This window comes from Anastrepha ludens, chromosome 4 (assembly GCF_028408465.1).
Source record: "Anastrepha ludens isolate Willacy chromosome 4, idAnaLude1.1, whole genome shotgun sequence".
NCBI lineage: Eukaryota > Metazoa > Arthropoda > Insecta > Diptera > Tephritidae > Anastrepha > Anastrepha ludens.
The window spans coordinates 3,148,144-3,172,103 of NC_071500.1; the positions used below are offsets into that span (position 1 = coordinate 3,148,144).

At 38.2% G+C, this 23,960-nt stretch overlaps 1 protein-coding gene across 4 annotated transcripts in view; it reads left to right on the forward strand.

Annotated features, from left to right (window-relative positions):
• LOC128862580 (glutamate decarboxylase) overlaps positions 1–23,960 on the forward strand; it is a 73,578-nt gene that overhangs the window by 31,114 nt on the left and 18,504 nt on the right. For 2 of the 4 annotated variants that reach the window (XM_054101302.1, XM_054101299.1), the window contains exons 2-3: positions 11,567–11,635; positions 19,135–19,371. In XM_054101302.1, the coding sequence (XP_053957277.1) occupies positions 11,575–11,635; positions 19,135–19,371 (298 nt within the window). In that variant the 5' untranslated portion in view covers positions 11,567–11,574. The other 2 variants (XM_054101298.1, XM_054101300.1) reach the window with 2 other exon arrangements.

The window sequence follows — 23,960 nt, forward strand, 5'->3', positions numbered from 1 at the left end:
GTGTCACTGTATTTTCCCAGAAAATCGAGTATCGTGCAGTGATTGAATTTTTATTTTGGAAGGTTTAAAAGCAAAGGAAATTTCATACAAAAATACAGGGTACCCTACTGAAAATCGCCACGAGATTTGGCAGAAGACCTAAGCATCTCATTAGGCAGTGTGAGCAATATTTTGATTGAAGTATTTAACCTATCCATCGCTACTTTCTGCTATAGGATGGGCATCGCATTCGTTGATCTACACAGCGCGTCGTTGTTGATGATGTTCGGCCAGAATATTCCACAGATGATACGAGGGCATTTGTTGACGCAAGATTTGTAGCCCCTGTGCGATGGTGTTGGAGACCTGCAATGTTTCACTTCCGTACAACATTCGCAGTTTACTACGCCGGGAGATGTGTCTGTCGTGCTTGGAGGAGGAGGATAGCACTGAGCACTTTCTCTGCGAGTGTCCTGCCTTTGCTAGAGCACGGCTACGAGTTTTGGGTTCCGATGTCGTGAGAATGAGTAATATTCGTTCTCTAAAACTGGAGGATATTTACAGATTTGCCAAAGAATCTTTAAAATTCTCACAGGAATAACTATCTCTATCTCTGTCTCTATTCTTTCCTATCTCTTTCTCTGATACTTTTCTCCTTCCGTCCTTGACCATCTACGCTCTTTCCAGAGCTTTAAATACAATGGGCTATTTAGCCTGAGTGTTTTAGGAGCCACGAAATCTCCTGGTGCTCCTTGGCTCGACCTTTTCAAATTTTCAAACGCCTGGAGGTTTGCGAACTCGCCCATACTGTATGCATTCGCCCGAACGCCTGATAGTACAGCCGAGGTAGCACAAGCTTTTGACATCGGACACCAGTCAACCGTTATAGATCTTGCTTTATTCTGGTTGACTCTCATAGCCTTTGTCTTGGCGATGTTGACCTCCAGTCCGACAGTGCGTGCAGGCGTGACTAGTCTGTCGCTTTCATGTCAGTGAGTTTGTGAGAGAGAAGGCAAATGTCATCAGCGAAGTACATGTCCTCAAGATATCCTCCTTGTCTTACGCCTGCGTTGGTGGTGAATGGGTCGCTGATGTTACCCTTGTGAAGCACTGCCCATTCGGAGTCCTTGTATAGGGTTCTGATGAGGTGGATTATCTTAACAGGAACTCCTTTCTGCTCAATTCCAGCCATGTTGAGTATCGTCTGATTGTGTCGAATGCCTTCTTAAAGCATTCTTATAATGGAGTTATTGTAACATACTTCCGAACAAATAGTGGTTAAAATCAGTGATTGTCGAGATGTAGCATGAAAACAATAAATTACTTTTTACAACAAGTTTTATTTTAAACATAAAAACAGTTTTTGTAACTCTTATTTGATCGTTCTGAATTTGGGGGCTGTATTCATACTTCTCTATTTAGAAATACGTATATGCAAAACCTATTCTGTATATTACATCAAATCATATGTACTGCAAATAAGCCATGGATCAGGTGAGGTTAAAATGATTAATCAGCACCACATAGACGCGTTAAGCTTCAGATCTGGCTCCTAATGGATCCGAGTTACGCAACACTCCACATTGGAGCTCCTCACAAAGAGTATATCGAACTAATAATCACCCTGTATTCATGGATATTTTGTTAGTACAACACCCCACACAGCAAAGGGTGAACGTAAGACCCAGTTAATCACATTTGATAGCTGCTTTATCACACCAGCGATAACAGTTATTTTGTAAATAATATTAAATATTATTGGTTGTTAAGAGATAGCTGTGATTTTTGCCCATCGAATTTGAAGAAGCCATCGGCACCATCAGAAGTACCTTTCAACGGATTGATAAGCGGTGTCGATTATATTAAGCAAATCGACTTTTCGAACTTGACTGCATGAGATATACTCCATTTACGGTGCGTCAGAGGGCCTGAACTAATTATCGAGCACATATTTTGCATAATCGTACATGTCTACATACTTATATATTTGTATATAAGTACATTTGTATATACCCCAGGCAAATAATTATATGCGTAAAATTGATTCATGTTACAGGTGTTAATGGTACAGTAGTAATTTTTGGTATGTAAGCACATATTTTGTTTCGATTGCTTTATGGCTTTATCTCATTTGCACCGTATTTATAGTACTTTTATTTCTAATGAAATTAGGCGAAACCCCCGTATAAAATTCATATTTATGTATATCTGCAAAATGAATTATTTGTCTTCGGACGGGTGCCACCACACAAAGTGGAGAATACGACTCTGAAGTGAGTGTAGGCATAAGCAAAGGTACAAGATGAAAAAAAGTTATTTAGATGGACCAGATTGTCGCCACAAATATTGGAGGGATGTAAGACACCCACGGATGAACAGCATTTTCATCAGGAAGCAAGTCAAAAATATGTTTTGTGTCAGGCAAAATAAATGCAACAATGCTCACAGACTTGTTAGAAAGCGAACTTCTTGATTTTGGTGAAAATTAATGCACCGATTCTTGTGTGAAAGAAAGCAAGAGTTTTCTTTGACACCCAAAAAATTTAGTTGTTTTAGTGGTCTGCTCTAAGGTCGGACCTTACTCCCATCGATGATCTATTGAGACGCAATAGCAAACTCCACAGAATATTTCTATAATAAATTAAAAAAAAATTGAGTTTTAGATTCTTTCAGGTTTAAGGTATTTTTATACAAAATACGACTCTTAACAATTATATGTGAAAAATGGCATCATTTAAAGTCCACCATGAGCACATCTAGAGATGTAATACGACAAACGATTTGATTCACGAATGCCTATTTGGAGAACGGTGAGATGTCAATGTTAAAGGTTGTTCAGCAGCACTGTGCACTACAGCAGCAATATTTTCAACAGAACTTCCCGTTTTTGGTCTGCCAATCCTTTTTCTATCCTCGACAGAGCCAAGGTATCGTCTGGGAATTATTCACTACTAACACCTAGGCGTCACTTTCTAAAGACCCTTTATATATAATATAATAATAACAATTAGTCTGCAACTGCCGCTTTCCCACCTACCCAGGGATGATACCACTAAAATCATTAAATTTGATAAGAAGTTCAGAATTCAACTGGACGTTAAAGTAAACTGTAGTGCACCAGTGTGCGCTACGGATGTGCTGAAGACACCGGAAAACTAAGGTGCTGGAATATATTTCCCCCAGAACAAAGCATGCCGATGGGTACTTTTTCAAGCATCTCCCAAGCGAGGGTGTATGCGACCTGTCCATGTGCAAAGATCAAATTAGACAGGAGTCTCCGGAATGCGTGAATCTCCATTCGGAGCGACACTTTGCCACTCAAAGCACTGACATTCTGTGCGGTTAAGTCCTCACTGGTATTTGCAATCCTGCCCCCTCGAGAAACTGAATTTGTTAGGAGCACACAAATGAATCTGCCTCATTTGGTTTCCAGGACACAGGGGTATAACTGGGAACGAAGTAGCGACACATAGGCTAGAAGGGCTTACTCTAGAATAAAACACCGTCAATGATAAGCTTAGGAGTGAAGAGCTAAGACTAAATAAGGTTAGCTGGCATTAAATTATGGAGCTATGCCAGACGAAATCCCTTCTGGAGGTACAATCAAAGTGGTTTAGGAAACTCGTTACCCTCCCTAAAAATAAGCTGAGACCGTTTATGAGCATTCTCACAGGTCATTGCAGATCGTGCAATCATCTGCACAGTATTGAGATATGAGCCACTCACTCCTGTCGTTTCTGTGACCAATCCCCTGGAGACTCCAACACATCTTATTCTTGAATGCGGCGCTATAGTGCGGAGAATGTTGAGATATCTCGACCAATTACAGCCAGAAGAAAAGCATATATGCCTTGCCTAACCCAGCTCTATCTTAACGCTGCTTATCATAAGGGAACTGGGTTCGGATCCGGTACTGTAATGAGTGGAGGGCACAAAAGACCATAAAAGACAAAATACCGAAGTGCAAACCTCAAAGCTATTCTACCTATCTATGTAATAACACATACATAATTATTTAATTGAGATACATGCAACTTTGCTCACATAATTAAACCACTTTTCATTTTAATTTTTATAAAAATGTAATTAATTGTATACCAAAAAAGTATAAACCAAAGTTTTCGTTTGTATAAAAACCTCAAAAATTTAGCAAATTCCAAAAAATTTTTATGAAAATTTTCAACATTCTAACGGGAATGTTTATAAAATGTTTGGGTATGCAAATTTCAAGTTGCTCAAAAACCCGTTGATTTTTGACACGATTCCGAGAAGTAATACAAATGTAATGCGACGTTCAATAGGCAATGCTAATCTTTAGCACATTTTTCTTGTTAGATGGCTAACCCGAAAATCAGGGTATGGTTAAACGTATTTTTCTTAATTGTTATTATATTAATTTTATCTTATCTGTCATTAAAAGCATTTAAATTAAAAATTCATTCAAATTGTGTCCTTAGACTGCACACAATTTGACGCAAGGTTGGGGAAACGAACTTGATTCAATTAAATGTATGAAACAACATCAGTTTAGTTTCCTCAAAGTCTTCGATTATCTATTCGGATTGAAAATATTTTTGGGTTCAAGTAGAGTTTCTTGTTCTAGAACACAAGTCCAATAACTTAGTTTATTTCAATGAAACCGAATTGAGAAAGTGTTTCAATCGTTTTTATGCCTAGAAATTAAAGATCAATGGGATATGTTTGACTGGAAACTTTTTTTTTAACAACAGCTAAAAAGTTCATCATTCCAAGCTGATTTAAGATTTTTAACAGGCAGTGGAGCAACCTTATCGTTAACTTTGCATTAAAATGTTTTTAAACATGTCGTTGATCGCCCTTTTTTTGGGAAATGTTGAGTTCCAATGTTCCCAGAGCAATATTTGAGCGTGAGCATCTGATCTACTTCATTTAGCAATAGTCAAAATGCGAGAATATTTGATGCGGAAGTATCGTCATCGATTTCTCTATTACAAATCACACTCTTTAAATCTTCTTCCCACTACTACTGTAAAAAAAATATCTAGAACTATGACTCAACTAGTCTGTAAATTATTATTATAATCCGAATTCTACTTCACTTAATGACACGAATCCTCTTTTTTTTCTGAAAACGGATTCCTCGAAGGTGAGAATTGAGTTTTGAAAAGAGAATAAATCAGCCGGCGCCATATCAGGTGAATACCATGGTTGTGGTGCTTGCTGAGTCGGGTCTGTGATAATCCAAACCAAATTTTTAGATAAATAATAATAATAATAATTGGCGCGTACACTTCTGTTAGGCGTTTGGCCGAGCTCCTCCTCCTATTTGTGGTGTGCGTGTAGATGTTGTTCCACAAATTTAGATAAATAGTTATGCAAAAAATTCATAGCGCTAATACCTTATATGATATAGGAGTATCTTCGGTTGGTGCGTGACTACCATTCGCAAAATGTAGGTTCGAATCTCCATGAAACACCAAAATGAAGAAAAAGTTTTTTCTAATAGTCGTCGCCCCCTGGCGGGCAACGGCAAACCTCCGACTGTATTTCTGCCATGAAAAACCTCCTTATAAAAAATATCTGCCCTTCGGAGTCTTCTGGAAACTATAGGTTCCTCCATTTGTGGAACAACATCAAGACGCCTGTTTGTCTTGAATTTTTAATCGAAATTACTGGCAGACCCTTTTAAAAGGTTTTATAAATGATGCCGCTGCTTTGTTGATGAAATGTACCAATATAAAGTAGCAAAGTGTTTACTTCCGTTCGTCCGACCGCCTTTGTAATTAATAATCCAAGTGATAATTTACACATTTCAGTGAAACTGGGGTGCTTATGTCGTACGTTTGTCAGAAGTAGTTTCGATGTTGTACTGAGCAAAATTGGGTAATAACTATACCCATTTTTGTACAACTAAATTTAATTCATCAACTAGTGAAGAATAGTTGTGTAAAATCGGTATAGAGCAGAGTCTTTAATGAGAACAGATATTTACATAGGTACATATATCAAATTTTACACATATCAAAAATTACAAAGTGGAAATGTCATGCGGTTTATCAAATCGCAGCGCATCCAATGGCTAGAGCAAGTTGCAGAATTCGAAATGAAAGAATACCACGCAAAGTGCAAGATACGCGTATGCTTGAGGTGCAGCGAAGGGGGCATCCGCGGAAGCGATGGTTAGATGACGCTGAGGACGATCTAAGAAGTATAGGAACGTCCAACTATTGATGCCCTATGCCCCACGAGGGATTAAAAAACGGAAGAAATAACTATGTGGAGGCAGCTAAGATTCACAACGAACTGTAGTGCTTTAAATGGTGAAGATGAGAATCTCTTAAAAAAAAGAATGTTAAGAATGTGCTATAAGAAATACTTTCCATCGCATGGTGAATTTACGTCACCACATTTCCAATGATCTCATGTAATGGATGACTTTGACTATAACTAAGGAATTCTGTACTTTTCCACTTGTCCCTTGTCGTTTCTTGCTTTGCTTTCACTGCTGGCCAAAATATGTAAAAGCCACATTGATACTGTAAATTTTGTTCGTGGAAAACAAGGCAAAAGATAAAAACTTATTACATTTCTTGTGCCCTCCATATTCTCTGAAAAGGGAAACAACAACAAATGTGTTTTGGACAAATTGAATGAATGACCTGGTTTGGTACAGAAAAAATAGCAACAACACACCATAGTTGCACTTATGCATATGTATGTGTATTTTTTCCACTTCGTGATTTATTTCTTCCTTCTTGCGTGTATTATATAAATTTCGATTGAGGTCAAAGAAAATCTGACAACCCCAAAAGACAAGTATGCTAAGTATTACACTAAATTATTTATTTCCTCACAGTTTTTGATATACCTATACGATGGAATTACTTCTGAGTTGTTTTGATTAAAATGTCCTTACACAAAATATAATAAAGTTCCGCAGTTTATTTAAAGTTTTAAATTCTCACATAAAGCTCATATTTTTTGCTTTCGAAAGGCCATTAGTTACGCAATGCCAACTAAATGCATCCATTAGCACCAACTCTTTCCCTGAGAAAGACGTAACACGAAAAGGCGTGTTTAGCAGTAGTTCCATTCCAGCTCAAAACCATATGGCCCACCGCCTTGCTTTTCGCCATCTCCCGCAAATCCCCCAAATACGTTCAGCATTTAGCTCCGCCTACGCAACAAAAATGGCAACAATGACGTCATTCATGAAAATTTATGTCACGTTGATGCTCCCCAAATCGCAGCATACGAGCCGATGCTGGTGGGTGGTGGGGCCACTTTGCTGCGTTGAAAAAACAGAATCGATAATTTCATTGTGTTCGTTTGGTCGACGATGTCGCCACGAAGTGTGTACAGTGCACACACATACATACAAAGCGTAACGTAATCGCAGCCATTTTGAAAAATTGGCTTCTTAGGTGATTCGAATGGATGCTTTGGCACACTGCGCCGCAGATCGTCAAACAGTAAAGCTGCATTCGCGTTCTGTCCGTCCTGGCCAAACGTAGTTTCCTCTTGGTATCAGAACTCATCCAGCTCCAACTGAAAGAACTAAGTGTGAAAAAATCTCAAAGTGCTGCATATTCGGTAGAATTAGTTTGTGTGAGCCTGAGGCCTGTCTCTCGAACGAAAGTAGTGAAACGGTTGAAAACGATTAGTGTACCAAGACATCGCTGCTGAAGTATCCATATCGAAAACGTTGTAAGGCACAAAACAAATGTAGAAAGCGCACGCAGAACTACAAGTAGTAAAATCAAATACGAGATCTAATCAAAAGAGAAAGTGTTTCCCTGTAGTTGGCAGCACACCTTCATACATACCAAGGCCACGCTCTGCCCTCATCAAATTGATGTAGTTAAGCTTAAATAGTTAGCGTGCCATCATCAAAACCACCGCATTTCGATATCCCAACAGTCACCAGTCAGTCACTTTCTTCATCACAATCATTTAAATCCAAACAGTCAAAGTGATTCTCCTAAAGCAATACATCGAAGATCTCCGCAAGATTATTGGTAAGCAGGCTTCACCAATACACACCTAAATGTGCTGATGAACACACAAAATAGTAAAGTGAACTCCCAATAGTTATTGGAACACACATACATACGTATACGCGCATTATCACTACATAATTTTTTCCGCAAAACAAGGCGTAAAATTTATAAAATCTTATTCCTCAATTTAAGGAAAATGTCGATTACATAAACGTTCGAACGCCCTTCGTGGCACCACCTTGAAAATTTGGGAGTAGATTTTGGCAGAGCCTTGGCGCAACTTGCCACGCGCAGTTGCGAAGCGTCATTTCATTTAACACCTCCAATGCGATACACACATACATACACACCCATATACTTCGGTTTTCTTCATATAAGCAACCAAATCATTGCCATTACGTAAAGTTTTACTCCTCAAAAGCACTCTTGCCATCTCACTCCATTTTAGGAAAGACTTTTTTTTCTACTCATCTATTCACATTCTGCCCTTCATTTGTCCTTCAAAGTCTCATAGCATTTATATCGAATTCATCTGTTCATTCGTGTGGTATTTTTTTGGAATATTGGCGAAACATACAAGTTGAAATCGATTGGATAAGGCTCGAAAATTATGTAATGGTAGCTTAAGTTAGAGCGAAGAATATCTATTTGGTGCTATTTTTGAGATTTTTCTATCAAAATAATTCCTTTTACGTAAGAGTAATTACGTATGCTTGTATCAAATCACCGCGATCCTTAATGAGGCATTCGCAACCGAATAGAACGGAACAGTTTGCTCTTCTTCTTCATAAATTCAAATTAAGCAAAATCCTTTTTTATTTAATATTTTTTTTATTAGAAAATACTTAAGTGAGATCAACTCTTTCAATAAATAAAAGCTTACCTTCACCTGACAAAAATCTCAAAATATTCTTTGTGGGAGTATATAAAAGTTTGGAGCTTCTTTTTTATGCACTTTAAGGGAAAATAATAATAAAATTCCTCAACAAGTTCCCGTTAATAAGATTTTTAATTCTCAATCAAATAAATTAGAGAAATATAAGAAAATTGTACTTCCTTTTTTTTATAAAACTCTCATTCTATTCCAGAAACAACGACTTTGTACAAAAAGCGTTAGTTTGCAATAGCTAAATCATATCGATACAAATACATTCCCAAATATTTAGCACTAGCTTTAACCCGCGGGCCCGCTCGCGTAGGAGTAGTTTTGAGGGATTTAGGATATGTATATAAAAGAATTGCAAACAATAATTTCATAGATAATAATTTTTTATTAATAACCATAATATTACAATACCCGGCATCCGTTGCTATGCCTCGTTGAATAAAATCAAAATAACCAATCAGAAAAGTATCAAACAAAATTATTTTTATTAATTTTCTATCTCAAACCGTTTTTGAACTTCGCATTTGGGTCATAGTTGAACAGCTTATGCGGATTATGAAGTCTAGAGTGTGCTATAAATAGTGGGAAATAGGAAAAACTAAGATTTTTTAGATTAATTTTAAGCAAATATTCGATTATTAGTGACGAATGAGAGTGGTGGCGCGGGCTGGGGGCTGCGCGAAGGGAGTTCCATCATAAAAACATGCCTATAACCTTCATTGGGTGAAAATATGAATGTATAAAAATGTTTACGTCATTTGGTGTTGTCGTTTCGTAGTGATACGCGGACAACGTACAGATATTCACCTTTATAGTATAGATAATGATGTCTATTTGTCTTACACTTCACTTTTCATATAACAGTAATTTTCATAAACTCAATATTTCTATAGCTACTAAAGAAAATTTATTCAAATTTGATCTTAAATGACACGATAACCGCTTAAGCGATTTTAGCCGAGTTTAGCAAAGCGCGTCAGTCGTTTCTTTCTCATGCTAACCGGCGCTAGTTGGACACACCAAGTGAAGCTAAGTTCTTCTCCACCTGATCTTTCCAACGCAAAGGAGGCCGTCCTTTGCTACCACCAGAGGTATCGCATCGAATACTTTCGGTACTGGAGCGCTGAGCTATGGACATGCCGTCATAAATCTCATACAGCTCATCGTTCCATCGCCTGCTATAACTCGCCTGCAAACACTCCAAGGAACGTCTTATCGGATGTTGGCATCATCCAAGCTTCTGCGCAATACGATAGGATGTGAGAGAGCCTTATAAAGTGTTAATTTTGTTCGTCGAGAGAGGACTTTACTACTCAATTTCCTACTTAGTTCAAAGTAACACTTGTTTGCAAGAGAGGTTCTTCGTTGGACTTCAAGGCTGACATTATTATCGGTGTTAATACTGTTTCCTAGATAAACGAAGTCTCTTACTACTTCAAGACCCTAAACTATCCACCTAACAGTGACGTGGGTGTGGATACGCGAGCATGTCGATTGCTTGTTTCCCTGGCAGCCAATTCTAGGAACTGGAGTGACTCGGGTTTTTCACGACCAAGGCTACTCCCTATACTTCGGGCTAGCATCGAGCCTAACTCTAGACCCGAAGTTTATTTCTCCTGCATTTGTCAAAGATCTAATTCAGTTAGATGTAATCAATGCAACGGGTAGTGCCATCTTAAGACCTGCTTGGGCCTTAAGGCTTGGGAATAGTCCACACGGTTTGTGGCCACATGTTGCTCTCTCTGCCTAACGCACGTAACCTCCATGACTTCTATTTCGCATAATGAATTGGTGCATTCATAGAGCACTACAATAGAGGTTCCATTTTCCTGGGAGCTCGCCAGAGCAATATCTCTCCTCCATCTTTCTGATCCTCACATAGCCTTTTCCGTGTTCGGCATTTGAAGGTAATCCCACGATGCAACTACCTTTTCACATGCACCCTCCAACCCACTCCCCTCACACCTCTCTCCGTTTGAACTCAACCCGTCGAAACAGCATATTTCAGCAATTGGTTTCAAATGGTTTCGGAGAGGTCCTTCCGAATTCTGACGGGGCTACTGGTATTGCTCAGCGTCATTTTGCACAACCGTTTCCCCAGTGGTTAAGTTTCTCTGAAACTGCTCAAGATTCCCTCCAAAAAATTCAGTTATGCCGGGATCAGGCCCAAAAGAACTAATGCCGCTGCTATCTATATAGAAAACAAACTGTTCCCTTTTGTTTGAGCATGTCCCTTTTTGTACCAATCGGATAATTACTGCTAATCTGGCACTTACTTGTATCTTCACTTAATCACGAATTCGATCAGACGTGTCACTTAGACAGGCACCTTATATTAGATAAGATGAAAGTTAACTTTATGAGAAAAAAAGCTGTTTATCAAACAAACGAATATTAACTACTTTTTTTATTTATTCGCGATTTGGAAAATAAAGCATCGCAGAGTAACGGCCACGCAACTATATTCGATGTTTTAAATATAACAAAAAAAGCTAAGTTTCAAATTATTACGGCAAACATTTGTAGATATTAAAATAAACTAAAAATTTTATTCGTATATGGCTCAATCTTACTAATATTTTATTAAAACATACGTCGATTGAGCCTCACCCTAGGCTTTTGTAAATACACTTATTTTATATTAATTAATTGCAATGGTAGTATCATTACTTCTTAGTTGTTGTACTTATAGTATTCCCTTCTTTTGTATTTCTAATTTCAGAGGAGAAGATGTCGATCAATCCACACGGGTACAAATTGTCCGATAAAACGGCACGACTCACGGCGCATGGTAAGTTGAATTCAATGATAAATATTTGCCCTAATTTGGTCATAAAGTCTGGTAAAAGACGGCATGAGAAAAAACTCTTTTATTTAGAGTGGCCAATATAGCAATCCAATAATATTTTAAATGTGTCCAAGGCATATACAGTTTGCCAAGGAAGTGTTACGACATCTACTAATCTAGCGTAATTCAAAAATATTGCTGAAGTAAATATGCATTTTTCGTGGTTTTCTTTCAATATTTGGTTTTATTTGACTAATAAAAATAATTTACGAAATACACAGAAACAAAAAGCAAAAACAATATACACTCCAAACACATCTGCCTTGAAAATATGTTTACATTTGCAGTAAATAGGTTTCGATTATATGTTTTAAAAAATGAAATATGAATAAGTACTCCGTACGACTTCTCAAGCGGTAGAGAAATATGTGGCGATCTAACAGCAGATGTAATGTTAAGCTCAGCCTTTTTAATAAACCTCTGACCTAAGCCTAAAAATATTTTGATCGATTCTCGTTGGAGTACCTGTATTAAAGGTGCTTTCGACTGAAAAAGTGCGTTTAGAGTATTGAAGTAATTGAGTACATACTTGAGGAAATATAAATAAATCTTATTGTACTGGTTGGTGAGTTCAAATAAAATCGCCTCTGTTGATTTCAATTTGTCCTGCGTGACAGCTTGGTTGAAAAATGCCACTAACACATCCCAGTTTTGTAATACACTTTCGACGTGTTTGTGATGAGAGAGACACCTGGTTGCATAAGTCCGAAGGAGTTTCTTTTTCTTCTCGTTTAGAATTTCCTTCAGAGCTTCTAACTGCGCGCATCTTTTGGAAATTCTCGAAACGTACAAACCGATTTGCTTCAGCTCCTATGGGTAGCGTTAAACAAGCCTTTCTTGCAATAATTGCTGCAGAATGACATATGCATTTTACAACTATAGCATTTGATATGTCCCTAATTAATCTTGATGCAAAGGAATTATGCTGCCCGATGCTTACACTGGCACCATCGCTGCACATGCCTTAAATGTTATAAAATAAATGTACTTTAATTACCAATTATGTTTTGGAATGGAATTCCAAGACATAAAATGGATTCTTTAAAAATTCCGTACAGAGCTTCTTCTTCTTATTGAGTCCGATGACTGTGCTCTTATCGATCATTATGGAAGATTTGTTTACTTTTAATTTTTGTACTAAATTCTATTTTTCCTCTTTTGCCAATACATTTTTTATTATGCTGGTGCACTTCTTTCTTCCAAGCTCAGAGTTTTTTATTATTTCAGAATCCGGCACGATTTCTTTTAAGAGTGGGATTAAATGGTCCACCACTTTCAGCGCGACTTTATGCTCAGCGAAGAACATGCTACGTCTTATTTCGAAATTTCTGGAACCATTTGGTGTATTGGCCTTTTTCTTAAAAAAAATCTGTTTATTTTCGGTGTCTTTTTTATTGCCTTCATATTTTTGGTGCATTTTGCTTCGACGTGCTTCTGCAAATCAGACTTGCCGCAGTTCAAAACTTTGTCGCACGCAGCGTATTTGCATTGAATCCATTTTTAACCCAAAATGTAATACAATCAAATTTTTAGGAGTATTATTCGCAGATAATCAGTTTACTTAAGGGATTCCGGTGGTCTAGAGCTCGAAAATTTACGGTGTTTTCAGGAATTTTTTTTTAGAATAAAAAAATTAAAAGCGATATTTAAATTTTTTAGGCTTTTTTATTTAACCTCTTTTACCTACAAAAATGAAAAAAAAAAATATTTGGACCTGGACGGTGCTGTCCATTTTGGCTCTTCTATTTATCTGAAACACAAAAACCAAAAAAACATATTAATCAGTATGACTGAAACTATGTCCCGTAATAGAATAAAAAAAATTAAAAACATGGCGCGGTTTTGAATGTGACACTCTGAAAATCGGTTTTTTTCAGTTTTTGAATAAAAAAAAAAAACGAAAAAATTGAAACAATAATGTAATTCTAGTACGGGCGATAGCCATTGATGTTGTGAACAACATATTAAAATTTCAGATGATTCAATGGAATAGTTTTTTTTTTGACAACACCAGGCCGAAAAAATTCGTTTCGAGATAAATGACTTTAAAATTTGAGGTACTGTAATATTGGGAATTTCCGCATGAAAATTTAACTGTATATTCTTAAGATACTAAACTTTAAATATTCGAAAAAAAATCGATTTTTTGAAATTTCTAGACCACCGGGTCCCCTTAAGGCGTCACCTGGTGGCTGTTCCGGAAACTTTTTGGGCAAAGTGGTATACCGTTTCAGATCATTGGAGCTAAAGCAGCTCCTATTAGTTCGCTCATATTTTATATATATGCAACGGTTATGCTACTTTTCTCTTCCATCTCTTCCATCATACGCATACACTTACATATATACTTACCCACACAATCGCTCGAGAGCTCAATATAAAAGCGCGTGTTGTTAACATGTTCAAGCACTGGTTAAATACTTCAGTTGCGCCCACATTTGGCAAATGACATACTATTTGCGATTTGTGGCTCAACTAATCGTGCAAACAACTGAAAATCTAGTGCCGCAACAACAACCTCTCCAGAATTACAATACATAGACTGGAGTTTGCTAAAAGGCCCAATTCAGTTTACTTATTTAATTTACCAACAAGAAATACAAAATATACAAGGAATACAATACCTATAACAAAAAAATATACTTTTGTGTACCAGAAGCTGCCGGTGTCGGACACACTCGTCCACTGAGGTGATAAATTGCCTTGCGACGCACACACTGCGCCTCGCATTACTCCTCCTATGCGATTCTTCTGCGGACGTATGCTAGCGATGTAACAGATTTGACGCGGTTGCGTGTGTGTGTACGTGAGCATTCAGCAGCAGCGGCAAGAAGTCAAAGTCATCCCCTTTGCGGCCGCGTGTGCGTGCGGCTGAAATTCAATACACGGCAAACATAAACCGTTTAGTCACAGGATATTACGTTCGTTTATATGTCACTGGAATTCCGCTTATTTATTGCGTACAACGAAAAGCTAGACTAGAAAAATCCAGTCGGTATGGTGGGAGTTGGACGGTGGTAGGTTTGTCAAAATGTTAGTAGGTATGTTATTCCACTTTAACTCGATGAACATCTTTGGGTCCAAACAGCCTTATCAGTGTATCGGTCTATCAGCCGTTGACGTGTGTGTGAGCGCAGTCTTCCTCTTCCTTTTGCAAACAGTTCGATGTTTATCTGTCGTGTACGTGTGTACGTATGGAGATGTGTGGCGTGGCTAATGCGACTATCAACGTATTTTAAATTGAATTTGAGGAGCAGTGAAAACAAATAACTGCTTTGGCAAGAATCCGCTAGATTTTTAAGAGTAGGAGGTGCCAGATACCGTTGATAATTTGAGAGAGAAGAAACCATCGGAATGGTTGGTGTTTAACATATATTTTCGAGCGAGTGGATCTTATTTAATTCATACACCACTGCAATTGATTAATGAAAAGAAAATTTAATTTCGCGCGTGATTTCATTTTGGGTATTTAAATGGAAATTTTTGGCAATTAAATTGTATACCAATAGATCGTGAAATTTTATTTGCCGGAAGAGAGTTCTCATCTCATTCGTACAAAAGGGTAAGAAATCGTTGGGACTTTTTTTATTATCTACAGTTTTAGTAGTGTGAGGGGGGTTTCACCTCCTTATATATGTAAAAAATGTTAATTATGTAACCAAAACTATGAACTTGGTGACAACCTCACCAAGAGATTTAATGGCCGCTGAGCTATCAGAATAAATATAGATTTCACTAAAGGTAAAAAACCTCACTCAAAAGCTTTTTATTACAGTTTTTAAAACATGTTGAGGATTTAAATAAAAGTAAACTGCGTTAAAAGTTCTTTTGTTGGCATTGAAAATTATGTTGGGATTCTATAAAAAATGTGTTTTTGAATTTAGGTTTTCCTGTTTTTACTAAAATTCTCTTTATTAAATAAAAAATTATAATGTGATTATATAAACATTATAATTCGTCTACTTGAAAAATATTTCTTAATTAGAACAAAATCCAAAACTGCTCTGCGAATGTTTCTAAATGCAAAATGAAAACCAAAATTCTTAAAGCACAATTGTTATTTTTAGTGGAATGCACAGAGGGCGGCGGTTCAGCCCTTCTGTTGCATCGAAAAAACTCAAATTCTTCAAATAACTTCACCAACTGAGCAGCAAAAGCAAAAAAAATTAATTTTTAATATGAGATTCAAAGTTGATGAATGATGTTCCCATTCCCGAGTCTGGGCGCCAGCTGCGCGACCTTGTAAGGGTCGATTGCCATATTGGCACACTCATCGCCCAAACTCATCGGCCACTTCGTTCCATTCAGTCCACCACCCCCAACACATTCCATGCCCTCACACATACAGCACTCGCCTTGTTATTGTTATCCCGTTGTTTATGGCACTTCGTTGTAGCAACCGGCAGACGACCAATCATGAAGGGGGAGATTTTCAATCAGTGCACGGTAGCCGCAATTTCCTCCAGCAAACTAACCTTATTTTCATCTTTTATGCTTTGCCGAGTGCTTTTGATTATCATAGTTCGGTAGGAAAGAAAAGCTTTAAAATGCAATCTGATTTTTATGGCCACGAAATAAAAAACAAACGGATCAGCCGCATATAATGGGAAAGATATGCAATATTCGTATATATTTCTTAGAAAATGGTGTGGGGTAGGTAGAACAAGTCTTAATCGTATTCCAGGAGCGTCCAGTTAAAGATCTCTTGCACTTTAATAGGAGGGTTGCTCTTTATATTTTGTGCCCAATGGAAGTCAATTTACTTCTGCATTTGCTTTCACCAATTTTCAAAGCACCTTTGATACTCAGAAATGCACAACTCAAAAACGAGCTGTTTAAAAACTTCAACGGCTGCTTCAGGTGTTGAAAAACGTTGGCATTGATTTTCAGAAACAAAAATAAATCATTAGGTGCTAAATCAGGGCTGTAATAAAATCGATCTTTTGAATGCTTAAACATTTTCTTGTGTGAGCTGAGAGCTCGCATTATGTTGGTGAAGGGTGATTCGTCTTCGATTTTTGGCAAAAAAATGGTTGTGAGCCACTCAGAATTGATCGTTCAAAATTCTTTCGTGGTACAGTTGCGACATGATCAGATTTTTCAAAAAAAAAACGATCATTTGCTTTGAGGGGCTTCTTCCACGAAAATTTCCTATTGGATTAAGCTTGCCTTGGAATACCCCTACTGTCGACTGCTGTTTCGTTTCCGGCTCCGGCACCATTATCTCCTTTATATATTTTTTTCTTTTTCACTCCTCTCGGGAGCATAGGGCCTCGACAAGACTCAGTATTGCGTTGGTTTCGTTAATCTATATGGTAGATGATTAGCCTGCCGCTCCTCTATAATATATCTTCATATATCTCCACAGTCCGCTGTCGCTCTATGTTGTGCCATTCTCATCTTTCGTCTTGCAACCATCATCGACGCGGTCACTCTTTCTGGTCGTTCTTTTGGTACTCATTCTTAGGACGTGTCCATTCCTACTTAATCTTTGCGACTTTGTAAGCCGTGTTACATTTATACCATATCTTCTAATCGAAAAGAACCGAATATTTTCTAAACTTTTTTCTTTCAAATCGCAGCAGTATATTCACGTAACTAGCTTTAAAGATCCATATTTCACAACCGTAGGTTAAAACTGGTCTTACGATAGTTTTGTAAATCTGAAATTTTTATTTCTTTGATTTCAAGGAAGATTTCTTAAGTTTGATATGCCCAAAATATGTCCTGTTAGCTGCCTGAAGGCGATCTTGTATTGATGAGGACGAGTCTCTCCTGCATAAGCTCGTATGTATAGATCCGAAGCTCGTCCCCTATTACGATGTCATAGATGTGGCAGAATTTCATAAAATTTCTTTGCATTAATCGCCACTAATCCTTTTTTGGACAATTCCCAATTGATGCGATATCCAACGAGCACAAATATTGTATTCTTGACGACCAAATGTTCATGCAATATTTAACGAATGCCTAAAGATGCCTTTATCTCGCGATATGTTGCGTGGCAATCTTGCGTTCTCAATTGACGCACAGAAATTCATCCTACAAGGATCGACGGCCACGTTGGAGCTCGTTGTATCAGTGTGTCACAAGGGCTAATTGTGGAGCTTCAATGTCAGAAGTTGAAGTAATACGTCGAAAATCGTAATACAATAAATCATCGCATGCAAATTTTCACGAGTTTATTCTATCTTTTCTGCGAGAAGAACTTTTCAATTCACTGAGGAAAGAACAAATTAAACTCGTTAGTGAAAACGTTATATGTAAGTTCATTCTAAAAAATACTAAATGTTTGCTTCAAATAACACAGGCCGACAAAATTTAACCAACATTCAGACCCAGAAACCAGACTATATATTTCCGAAGGTTTATGATGCGCTGAATCCAAATCTGGCCTCAGAATTGCTCTATTAGTTTGAGTTTTCGAGATATCCTAACCTAAAAGTGCAAAAAACCCCATTTTTGCCCATATTTGAGGTTATGTAGCCTTGCAGATGTTTTCTTTCACCAAAATTAAAGGATGGCATCTTTAAACACAATCCTTCTTTTTTCAAATGGCGTTTTGTTTGCTCAAATATCATTTTTTTTCGCAGAGATATCGCATTTTGAAATTTTCATGTTTCGAAATTTTCCTACACCTGAAAATCGATTAAGATAACATAGACATGATATATTCGATTACTAATTTTCTTGAATTGAGTCTTATTTTTCTTAAAATTTTGTCTCACACCATAAGTGTGCTGACTCACCACATCCCTACACTATCTAACCTTTGGGTACCGAGTCACACACAGCCCTAACCCCTAGAAACCACCCCTATCATACCGCGAGCAGGCTAACCCACATAACCGCAAGCAGGCTTTCCCACAAACTCCAAATTTACATACTATTAATCCATATATTTCAGGCCCTCAAACCCAAGAAAATTAGTAAGCGACTATATCATGTCTATGTTATCTTAATCGATTTTCAGGTGTAGGAAAATTTCGAAACATGAAAATTTCAAAATGCGATATCTCTGCGAAAAAAATGATATTTGAGCAAACAAAACGCCATTTGAAAAAAGAAGGATTGTATTTAAAGATGCCATCCTTTAATTTTGGTGAAAGAAAACATCTGCAAGGCTACATAACCTCAAATATGGGCAAAAATGGGGTTTTTTGCACTTTTAGGTTAGGATATCTCGAAAACTCAAACTAATAAATTAATTTTAGTTATCAATCCGAATTTTGCATGGACAGAGAAGCAGATATTAGTTTAAATTATTTCGGATACTTTTCCTTGTAGACTAGTGTAATCGAATTATAGCTTATCACATGCAGTGCTGCAAAATATAAAGAGCAGTGCCTGAAACGAAAACTGAGCAAAAAAAACTAAGAAAAAAAACTAGTTTAACTGGATGTTTAATAGAAAAACCTTACACCCTGCGTTTTCTTTTCCAGATCTTTTGCCGACAACAGTCAGTGCTACCGCTGAGACGCGAGAGTTCCTTCAAAAGGTCATTGATGTACTATTGGACTTCGTAAAGGCGACTAACGATCGCAATGAGAAAGTGCTGGAATTCCATCATCCAGAGGAAATGAAGACGCTTATAAACTTGGACTTACCTGATCGGGGTGTGACGTTGCAGCAACTGATTGAAGACTGTGCCACGACACTGAAATATCAAGTGAAAACTGGTAAGTACGCGGGAGGCGTAAACCTCGGAATTTAAGTATCGAATATAAGTATTAAGGAAAATCCAAATTAGCTATCATATTGATTAAGAAACTGTTAGTTGATGGCAGCAATGGCATTTACTCGTTGCCGTCGGCTGACGCATAACGACTGCTGCCTCGTTGTGAAAGTGCGCGAATTCCCTCGCCTAAATTGTGTTTGCCTGTGTACTCGTATGTATAGTATGTATTTTGTTTGGTGTTAATTTAATTTCGAAATCCAAAAACCAAACAAATGAAGCAAAATTGAATTCATTAAAAACTTTTAATCACACAAACAATAAAAACAGCAGCCAATAGCAGCGTGACATGCAGGAAGCCACCGTCATCGCTAGCACTTCCGCAGCAAGGCAACCGAATCCGGCTGATGGTGTGCCGTTGGGTTTGAGTATCTCTCCTGCGCCAAACGCCACATAGTTGTGTGGCACGTCTCGTCTTCGAAGTGCCATAAATACGCTTATTATCGCTACTTCAAACACAATTGCGGTCACGTGGCAAATTCGATTAGGAAGCGCTCGAAGGGGCGGGTAACACCACTCCTTCACAATGGAATCAGTGTGGCATTCATGACGCAAAAGTGCTGAGTTTGGTGAGTTTGGTTGGCGTCACACGACTTTTGGCTTTCAATCCTTTGACGGTATGAGATTTTGATTGATTTGGCACTTATGCCAGCCACAATATTTGTCAAGAAAAATAAGAGATACTTGCTTTTCAAGTATTAGTAGAATACATACATACAAGCACCCACCCTCTGCCGCTATTTAAGTAAATTTGTATGTGCATGTGTACATATGTATTGTATATGCCAAGTCTGCAAGTGAAAGGTGTAAATGGTAGAGTCTGGATTCAATGGGCCGTAAAATGGCATCAGTGCGCTGATCTGGTTATCTGTCCATTGTTCCCATATTGTATGGCGAACTACCCTAATGCGACCACAACTCAGCCGAGCACGTCTCAAATGTCACTTGAAAAAGGCACCATGCCGTGCAGGGCGAGTGCTGGCACCAGAACATATGCTACCTAGCGCCTGTTGCCAATAGCGGGTAATTATTATTCAAATATTATGCAAAGACAAATTTGATTTTGAATGAGTGTTAAACCTGTTGTCTCTGAGCAACGGGTGATTGGCGCACGAACCGCCGCCACGAATGTAAATAAGTCGGTTTTTGTTCGCCTGTGCAAACATTTCTCAACGAGATAAGTTCTAAGGCTGTTCGCTTAATAAATTCAATTATTCAAAGCAGCGGCATTTGACTCTTTTTTATATAAACAAACACATCGGCATTAATAAAATATGTACTTACCTAACAGTCCATCGTGACATCTACGACCACCTGAACTAATGTTGGCACTATCAATGAATCACCGCCATAATTCCTTCCAATGCTGAAAGATCTTGTGCCATCAAGTCTTGAGACTTAAATCAAGAAGCACATTACAGCTGGACAAGAAGCTCCTCTGCCTAAACATCTGCCAAGGCATGCAAAAGGTCTTAGACTAAAACACAACATCTACACTCAGATGTTCGTGCAGAACCGGACTAAGAAACAGACTCGCAAGAAAACATGAGTTCACCCATTTCATTTAATGTTCATTATATCTGTTGTTTGTATAAAAGCTTAAACATTCCATACAAATATTTATGTTTAAATGTTACGAAGAACCGGCAGCCTTATGTCTTACATACATCTGGGTCTTTCCGGTAACAAAGCACCGACTCCCTCTCTCTCACAGCGTTTACATTTCAGCATAGTTTGTAAGTGTTTCCTCTGTAACAAATATGCTCTTAATGAAGTTTACCAGTACGAAATTTCCTTATTGGCGAGAAATGTTCGCAAATTTAAACATCAGGTTTTCTTCTTCATCGTTTACGATCGATTTGATCCTGTTTAGAACAACAATTACAGGTTTTTTTATACACAATATTTACATGCATATTTTATTATATTTTGTATTTAGTTTTTGCGTATAGCTGATCCCGATGTCCAGCACTCATATCAGCGTTTGGCGGTCTTCCGGGTGGTCTACGTCGATTAACTTTGCTGTCTAATGCTATCTTCGCCAAGCATCCATTCGACATACTTCGGACGTGGTCTCTCCATGCCTTTCTTCGCTTCTTATTTCTTCGTTTGGCTCTCGGTCGCACATGGTATGTCCGTTATGTTACAGCCGTGTCCACTCTTATTCCCGCAGCATACGTGAGAATTAGCCGAATGCTTGTCTTGTAGATTCTTACTTTAGTTTCGGTCCCCATGTGCTTGTTCCACCATACAGCCGTTCTCAGGCAGCCAGACAGTGATGCTGCTTTGTTCGCCTCTTGATTTTCTTCTATTCTTAGATCTCTATTCGTGCTGATTCTTGATCCGAGATAGTTAAATTCAAGGACCTGCTTTTTCGGCTTATTGCTGACTGCCAATTTGCGTCTTTGGATGCAGCCAAGCATTTGGTTCTTTCCGGAAATATTTGCAAACTGGGCACTTCAGCAACTTACTCAAATGTGAGGAGAAGTCTCTGTACTAAGTTTTGTGCGTAACTAATTATCTTAAATTCGCCGGTTGTCATTCAGAATCCAGGAGAGGTCATTTTGATATGGCCTATTATTTCGTCCATTATAATCTTAGGCTCAGGCTGTCATCTTGCCTAATTCCTGATGTTGTCTGTATTAGACATGCGAAGTTTGAGTTTACTTATGTGGCTGAACAACAACAAGAACAACAAGTTTATCTCGCTGCTTATTTCCACCATACTTCTCGCAACATTTCTTTTAGTCACAACGCCTTTAATCTAACCCTGTCTACAGTTTAAGTAAGATCTGCAGATGGACAAAACTAATGTCCGACCGAATGTCGCAGATCCTCCTGTCACTAAGCAGAAGGGACTGTATGCAGCTGATTGGACCACTTTCTATGGAAAAGGTGGACATTTCAGACAGCGCCTCTGCCCAGCATGTGGAGAATAGGGTAAAACGGCGGGCCAATTTTTGTGATGTGTTAAGAAACAACCACCTTGGCTCCTTGGCACCACAAGATCTACTCAGATTTCTTCGGAGGTCGGATAGATTTAAAGAAAATTACAAAGGGAACCCAAGTGCAGTACAATGGACTTAATGTGGTGTGAGTGCTGTGCTCGCTAGTTGTGCCGACAAAAAACAAAAACATTTAATCTATAGATAACCTGGTTTGTTCAGTGCCAACGATTTTTCTACTATTTTTCGTATTATGAATATGGCTTCTATAGTGGATATGTTTTTCCGGAAGCCTTGTTGCTCTTCATACAAATGGTGCTTTGGTATTTCCGCTGCAATTATTTTTCTGAAGAGTTTTGAGTAGAAATGCCTCCCTATTTGGTTCTTTTTTGTCACCTTTTTTGAATACTGGGATGATAGTACCCCCCAAGCCTCTGGTATGGTTTTGTTTTGTTATCTCGATTAAGAAAGAATGATGTTGCCCTGTAAAACAACGGTCTAAAATCGAAGTTTAAGCATTAATAAAATACTTTTATTTTATAATTTGATACTTTCATTTTACTAAACCTACGCAATTTTGCACTCCCATCAGTTTTTAAAGTACAAATGATGTTTTGGACAAAAAGGTAATCCACAAACATTGACTTGTCTTTTTTCAATGACTTTTACGTTTAACTTTAATGTGAACGCCATCAAATCTCACCTATCCTCTCAAAACTTCTCCGGCAGGCACACAAATTCTCTAGCTATTATTTCGTAACTGCGATAAAAATCCCATTTATGATCCATAATCCCACGTAATCCCCCGCACTCCATATTGGCAACATAATATGCTGCTGCCAACCCTCTTTTACACACATACACACCCACACTCACCAAAGACTCTCAACCCAACTGCTCACACACTTTCCCTCCCCATAGTTGGCATCAAGCGGGCGCACATGTCAGTATGACAATACGTTGGAGTTGTACTTCTATGTATGTCTATATGTCCATATCTTCGACTGTGCCGGAGAAGAGAGCTTTAATCAAAATCCGTTGTTATTTTCTGACTCGCTGCACGCTGATCCTTTGATGCGAATGAATGGTTGAATGAACGAATGAATGACTGGCAGAGAGTACAGAGGACGTTTGCAGCAGAAATGGCTGTGCGGTATGGAGAGGGTGAACGGAAGTGTAGCTGTGCATTTGGCCAACTGTGCCACTGCCGACGACTCACCGTGCAAATTGAAATGTTTGCCTTCGTTAAATCATACAGATCCCGTCAAGACAAATGGTTCACTCCATTTGGAAATGCTGCTTGTTGGACGCAGCTGGTCCGCTGCTTGCTTGACATGAATGACACTTTCAAGGCTTGAGGCAATGGGTTTTTAATCACACGACTTATGGCACCCGGCATTTAAAGAGACAGACTTAAGACGAAGGGTTCGCTCATCATCCCCTTGTGAAGTTCACTCTTTACTCTTCCTCTTTGTTGTTGTTCATTCAATCTAACTGGGTTCATGTACCATTTACAACGCCGAGTGTTGTGCTTTGTTTGCTGTTTGTATTTTTGTTTACTTTTAGATTTGTTTCTTGTTTGTTTGCG